This window comes from Myotis davidii, unplaced genomic scaffold (genome assembly GCF_000327345.1).
Source record: "Myotis davidii unplaced genomic scaffold, ASM32734v1 scaffold71, whole genome shotgun sequence".
NCBI classification, from domain to species: domain Eukaryota; kingdom Metazoa; phylum Chordata; class Mammalia; order Chiroptera; family Vespertilionidae; genus Myotis; species Myotis davidii.
Genome location: NW_006283588.1, coordinates 4,163,877 through 4,170,535, shown reverse-complemented (window position 1 = coordinate 4,170,535; position 6,659 = coordinate 4,163,877). Strand labels below are relative to the sequence as shown.

The following is a 6,659-nucleotide window of genomic DNA, read 5'->3' as shown; positions in this document are numbered from 1 at the left end:
GGGTGGGGGTACCAGACCCCGCCTGCCAGCCATTCTGGAAGGCCTTGTGAACTAAGGACCATTTTCAGATTTTTAAAAAGTTTGGGGGGATCAAAAGAAGATTACTGTTTCAAGACATGTAAAGATTGCACGCAGTCACATGTCAGGAACCATAGACGGCATTGTTTTGGAGCACTTCACACTTGTTTGTTTGCTTATTGTCTGTGGCTGCGCTAGCCTTTCACTGCTGCCCAGGGCACTTCAGTGACAGTAAGGCAATTCTAACTCAACAGTAAGTGCCACCTGTACCAATATGCCGTGTTATTTTAATCATTTTTAAAAATTGCCAAAGCAAACCTAAGATGTCAAAACGAGAAAAGAAGCGAAAATGTTGTTCTCTTGAGGCAAAGTGGAGTATGAGTCATCTTGTTACAGAGCTAGATGGCAAACCCTGTGTTTATTGTGCAATGACACCAGAGTTGCGATAAAAGAGTACAAATAGGTGGCATTACAAGATGAAGCAGTCTTCACAGCATCCCCAACTCATAGAGTGATCAGAAAAATCAGAAAATGTGAAGCAGGGTATCTCATCACAGCAGAATTCCTTTATAAACTTTAAAAGCGAAATGAGGAGGCAGCCAAAGTCCGTCTCCAGGTAGTTCATTGGTTAGCGAAGCCAGGAGAGCCGTTTACCAGTGGCGGCTTACTTCGCATTTGATGGCAGCCTGTAAGAACTGTGTCCTGAGAAAACCTGTTCACACGATGAACCTTCGGGTGAGAACACTTGCTCAGGACTCTGGCAGCATCATCAATATCAATTGAAGAACAAAAGCAAATGATTCTCGACGTGACTGTTACCAGTTATTGATACGTATTGGAGCGTCAGTGCCAAGTTGGAGAGTAAGGAATTAGTCTCTATGACTAGTCTGTATGAAACAACTGCAGGCAAAGCTGTTTTCAGAGAAGTTGAGAATTCAGTCATTCCGTGAGACCTGAAGTGGAATCTGCTGTGACGTGTAACAGTTGACAGCGGTAAAAATATGTGACGGAGAAAAAGGCTTAGCTGGACAAATGTATAAAGCTTGTGAAAATGGTGTTTAAATGTTGTGGCTATGAATTACATTATCTGTTGGCAAACACCTTATAGAAAATACTTGAATCTATCATGCTATTGAACAGGTAATGTCAACCATGAACTTCTTTTGCTCTCATAGACTTAACCACGTTTCTGTGAATTTTCACAAGAAATAGATGCCAACTTCCCCTGCCACCCAGCATTTGGCAGGCTGGCAGCAGGAACGTCTTACTGTGATATTTAAGCTCAGGGCTGAGAAAGATTTGTGAAGATGCACCTCCTTCAGCCACTGTTATTAAACGTTGAATGGCTTTGGAAACTAGCTTTCGCTAAGTTTATATTGGTTATCAAATTGATATTTAATATCAAATATTTTTATATTGTAATAATTTAGAAATAATTTAAATTCTAATGATTGATACTTGATAATTGTTTCTTAATAAAAATCCACCCAACGTTACAAGGCAAACAGCACTCATACGAGAAACTGTAGCAAAGTTATTTTGACAGCAGTGAGTGTTAGAATCACAGATAATGCCAAGCTACTGTATACATTTCCCAACTATTAGAAGTTAAAACAAGATGCAGACGCTTCATTCTCACACAGGTTTCCTGCAGAGGCAGCTTCTGGGCTCAAACTGCAGACCTAGTAGTTCCTTCCTTACTCCTGTTTATTGTGAATTTATCCTCCTTTTTTTTTAAATTATTTTACTTGTATAAGATTGGGTCTCCAGAGGAAAGATAAACATGCCTGCTCTCTTGAACCTAGTAATTAAGGAATCTTAAATCCATGTGGTATTTTTTGTTCGTGTTGTTAAGAGCCAATTCTGTTTTACTACTGAGTTTGAACACTCTTCCTTAAGTCTCATTCATTCATTGCCTCAGCAGTGGCCTCAGTGTTTCGGGGCCGTCACCTCCAGGTGCACATGTTTAGTAGTGAAGAGAGATAAACATAATTATAATGCAATGCTAAACTATGGTAATGGGGCTGAGTGCAAATGCTGTGGGAGTACACAGGAGGGATAACTATTTTCATATGGAAAGTAGATGATAACGTCACACACACACACACACATACAAGTCAGTATTTGAACTGGATCTCAGGTGGTAAAGCCAGAAGTTCCCCCAGTAGAGAACAGGCATTGTAGGCAGAGGGCACAGCGCCTGTATAGGCATGGAAGGGCGAGATATCATAGGGACGTGGTTGCACGTGGCTACGCGTAAAGGGGAGTGGCAGGAAGAGAGGCTGGGAGGGTAAATTATGACCAGGTTATGAAGGGCCCTGGACAGTGTGCCCTGAAAATCTGGTTTGGGATGCAAATCTTGATTGCAATAGAGCTGGCTCATAAATTCAAGTAACATCACATTCTAGCAAATAACTTAGTGATAAATCAACCTATTTGACATACATTTCCCAGCATGATATGATATATTTGCAATACAAATGCCACATTACCACACCTGGCACTAGAGCAGATGGAATTGAGATGGAATGTACACTTAGGTTTGAGATTTTCCAAGTTTTTGTAGGAGGAAAAGACTATTAAGAGGCATTGAAATGGTCTAAAGGGCAAACCATACTTGATTTTGTCTTCATAAACTTTAACAGTTATTGCAAATTGCCTGTAGGTTTGAGATTTTCCAAGTTTTTGTAGGAGGAAAAGACTATTAAGAGGCATTGAAATGGTCTAAAAGGGCAAACCATACTTGATTTTGTCTTCATAAACTTTAACAGTTATTGCAAATTGCCTGTTCAATTTGTTATTTTCTGAAATTGTACATTTTCTTTGTTTTTTAGTGGACAGAAGACTGCAGAAAATCAACTTACCCTCCTTCTGGACCAACGTGAGTAAATATCAAAACGTGAGATGATCAAAACACATTTCCCTGTGTAATGATCTCATAAAAATAATGGCAGTGAAAAAATTTAAGTCATGTCCTTTATCCTAAGAAAGACAAATATTTTTTTCCTCAAGTTTGTGTATTATGCATTTGACTAAGACCCTGGTCAAACATGGAAATACCTCATGATTAAAATGCTCATTTCTAGCCTCTCAAAATCACAGAGGACAAGGGTGGGAGGGCGTGAAGATTTCCATTCTTCACTAAATTCTTCTACCTGCCACTAGGCATTTTACTCATCCTCACAAATGCAGAGCTGACCTGGGATTTTCTGTGGTGCCTGAGTATAAACTACCAGATTATATTGGGACAAAATAGTGTAGGGTCTTACAGGTGAAACATTCCAGCAATAAACCCTGGCATGGTAAACAAATCTATCAAGGGAAAAACAGGATTGGAAAATCTAAAGGTACGGCCAATATTTAGTGTATTTAGCGTTCATATTTGTGGTCTAGATATATGGGTGGCCTTTCAGGTCCTTTGTAGCTGGCTACATGGGTCTATGAGAAAGACATGAGACTAGCTCACCAGCCCAAAGGGTACCAGGGTGTGTGGGAAAGAAGGGAAAGGTATAAGGCACGTAACCTTGTTTGCCCTGCTCTTTCTGCTCAATGAAAGTTGCCTGCGGGGCCGGAGGCCGGGGCGGAGGGGGGCGGCGGGGCAAAGGGGGGAGGTCGAGTAAAACTTTAACCAGTATAGCAAGATGACTTTTCGGGTTTTGTAGCCTCTAATTACACATTTTCTGCTGCACTTGCCTACATAGCCTCTGTTCCAGGTACGATGAAACTGTACTACACTAAATTCTTTTTCTTTACTGGCCTTTCTGTAGAAGGAGGCGCATCTTTGGCAGGAAGTAGTTTAGAACCAATCAGTTTCCATGTTAGTCCAAAGCCGGCACAGGGTCCAGCCCTCCTCGGGTTTGCTCTCCCCAAAATCTCCTTTCTGTCTCTCGTCACTAACAGCATGTTCGTCCTCGGTACCTTGTTGACTGTGCCTCACTTGGCTGGTCTCACTGCCCCAATTCGTTGGCCATTTAATGAGTAACTTTCCACGTTCAAGGCTTTTTTTCTACTCTCTTTGCGCACCTTATTTGGGTCTATGAATTGATTGCCCGGCCAACCTCCCTGCTTTTAACTGGTTCCAAATTGCCCATTGTGTGAGTGTGTGTTTATACATGTGTATTCACACATATCCAGATAAACACCGTTTTCTTATAATTACACACACACATACATAATATAAATATTTTTGCACTGGTATTTCTGCCAGATTCCTTCCTAAGGAAATGGGATTTTGAGACTGCTTTGAAAAGAACAAATGTATTGATTTTGTTTGAAAGTCTGTTTCCAGAATCAAGGGTGCTCTCGTTGTCTATCCGAATCATACGACCAGCAGCTGCTGGTTCAGTTTCATAAAACCTCACACATATCCCCAGGCCCCGAGCTTAGCAGCATGTTAGAAAATCAAATAGTTAACTCGTGACAACACAAATGTAACTAGGAGCACAACTCATGACTTAGGAACTAACCCGTCTCTGCCGTAGATGTAAGTATAGGTCACGTTTTACTTTAACAGCCTGGGAACATTGTTATGTATCTAGAGCAATAGTCGCCAACTGTTGGTCCGCAGATCACTGGTGGTCCATGAGGTCCAAAAGATTGGCGACCGCTGTCCTAGAGTAATCCTTATGCCTCCCAGAGCACAGCACTAATGGGGCAAATGCTGGCTATTTTCAGGCAGAGTTTTAAGCTGACAAATCACCGAATGGCACACCCATAGGGGCTATTTCAGTTTTGTAACAAGTGCCAGAAGATAATGTTTCCATAGCAACAGAGAGTAGTTGTTGAGTTCATCCACCAGAAAGAAATATGGCCCAGGCCCATTGATGAGGGAGAAAGATGTTGCTGTGTCCTCCGCAGAAATTGCTGTGTGTAAATTGATGGGTAGGGAGTTGGGGGACGGGGTGATCCCACAATGCTTGGGCTTGGATTTACCGCAGAGGAATGAGAAGAGGGAAGTATAGTAGGAAGAAGAAGGTAGTGAGTGAATAGCAAAGGTTTTAGAAGCTATCATGGGAAACTAATACATGTTGACACTCTGGGGTTTTGAAAGACGACCTTACTGAAGCCAACAATGATTTGGCCAAAGTGTTAGACTGTGTAAGAGGCAATGTGACTGAGAAGACCAGTTAGAGAGGTTCCCAGGCTTAGACTAAACTTTGCAGAGACTTCAGAGGGAAAGCCGGGGCAGGTATTTTCTAGCGGTTATATTCAGGTTACACAGAACTAGAACCAACATTGATTCATTCCCATATCCACAGTTCACATTAACATTCCAGAATGTATAATTCTAGTCTAAGATTTCTGAAACTACTTATGATTCTATACAGTGTAGGACAGAAGCACCAGAAAATTCGCATTTGCAAATTTTGAGAACTACTTTCTCTGTATATTTTGTTGTTATTAATCCTCACCTGAGGATATTTTTCCCATTAATTTTTTAGAGAGAGTGGAAGGGAGGAAGGGAGGATAGTCGGGGGTCGGGGGGAGAGAAAGAGAGATGTGAGAGAGACACATTGATTGGTTGCCTCCACACACGTCCCAACTAGAGCCAAGGATCAAATGTGCAACCCAGGTATGTGCCCTTGACCAGGAATCAAACCCAAGACCCTTTGGTGTGCTGGCCAATGCTCCAACCACTGAGCAACACCATCCAGGGTCTAACTTCTGTATTTTCATTAAGAATATATCTCTAACATATCCATATAGATACAACTCTCTAACCCCCATCAAAAAACTGCCTTTACCATTTCAAGATGATGCGCCTCTCCTTGCAGCTATCGGGGGCCGGTGCCGTGGTACACTATCAACCTGGACTTACCGCCCTACAAGAGGTGGCATGAACTGATCACCGACAAGGCACCTTCGGTACGCTGCAATCTTAAATCTGACTTACTGAATGTAATGCATGTATAAATGAACACTTTATGAAATTCCACACCAATACTTGAAGAATGAACTTTGGATACTTTTCTGCCATCCTGTATAATAATCGCCTAATATGTTAAGTGTCCGGTCATCTGGTCGACCGGTCAGCTGTTTAACCAAAGTGTAATATGCTAATGATATGCTAAGGCCGCTCAACCGCTTCCTATGACGTGCACTGACCACCATGGGGGCAGATGCTACAACTGGTAGGTTAGCTTGCTGCTGGGGTCTGGCCGATTGGGACTGAGCAAGATGGGCCGGACATGCCCTGGAGCCCTCTCCCAGTCTCTCCCCAGCCCTTATCATGCACCAGTGGAGTCCTTCAGCCTTGCCTGGGCCCTCTTGCAATCCGGGACCCCTCAGGGGATGTTGGAGAGCTGGTTTCGGCCGGATCCTGCAGGCCAGGCTGAGGGACCCCACTGGTGCACGAATTCGTGCACCAGGCCTCCCTCTAGTTTACCATAAATGATGGTAGAGGAAAAGGTGTCATTCCTTAGAGCTTCTTTTATTTATTTGTTTGTTTGTTTATTTATTATTGTCTGAAGTTTTACATTTGTCTTCTTTTTCCCCAATTGACCCTTCCCCCCAGCCATTCCCACCCCAGGCAAGCCCCCACCACCTCAGTGCCTGTGTCCATTGGATATGCTAATATGCATGCATACAAGTCCTTTGGTTGCTCTCTAACCCCCCCACCCCTATCATTTGTCTCTGGATCT

At 42.7% G+C, this 6,659-nt stretch overlaps 1 protein-coding gene across 1 annotated transcript in view; it reads left to right on the top strand.

Moving 5' to 3' along the window:
- The first annotated feature begins 741 nt into the window (after window positions 1–741).
- Window positions 742–6,659, top strand: part of ASAH1 (N-acylsphingosine amidohydrolase (acid ceramidase) 1) — a 23,044-nt gene continuing 17,126 nt past the window's right edge. The window contains exons 1-3 of the mRNA XM_006753803.1: window positions 742–753; window positions 2,853–2,899; window positions 5,793–5,883. Coding sequence (XP_006753866.1) covers window positions 742–753; window positions 2,853–2,899; window positions 5,793–5,883 — 150 coding nt within the window. The remainder of the gene's footprint in view (window positions 754–2,852; window positions 2,900–5,792; window positions 5,884–6,659) is intronic.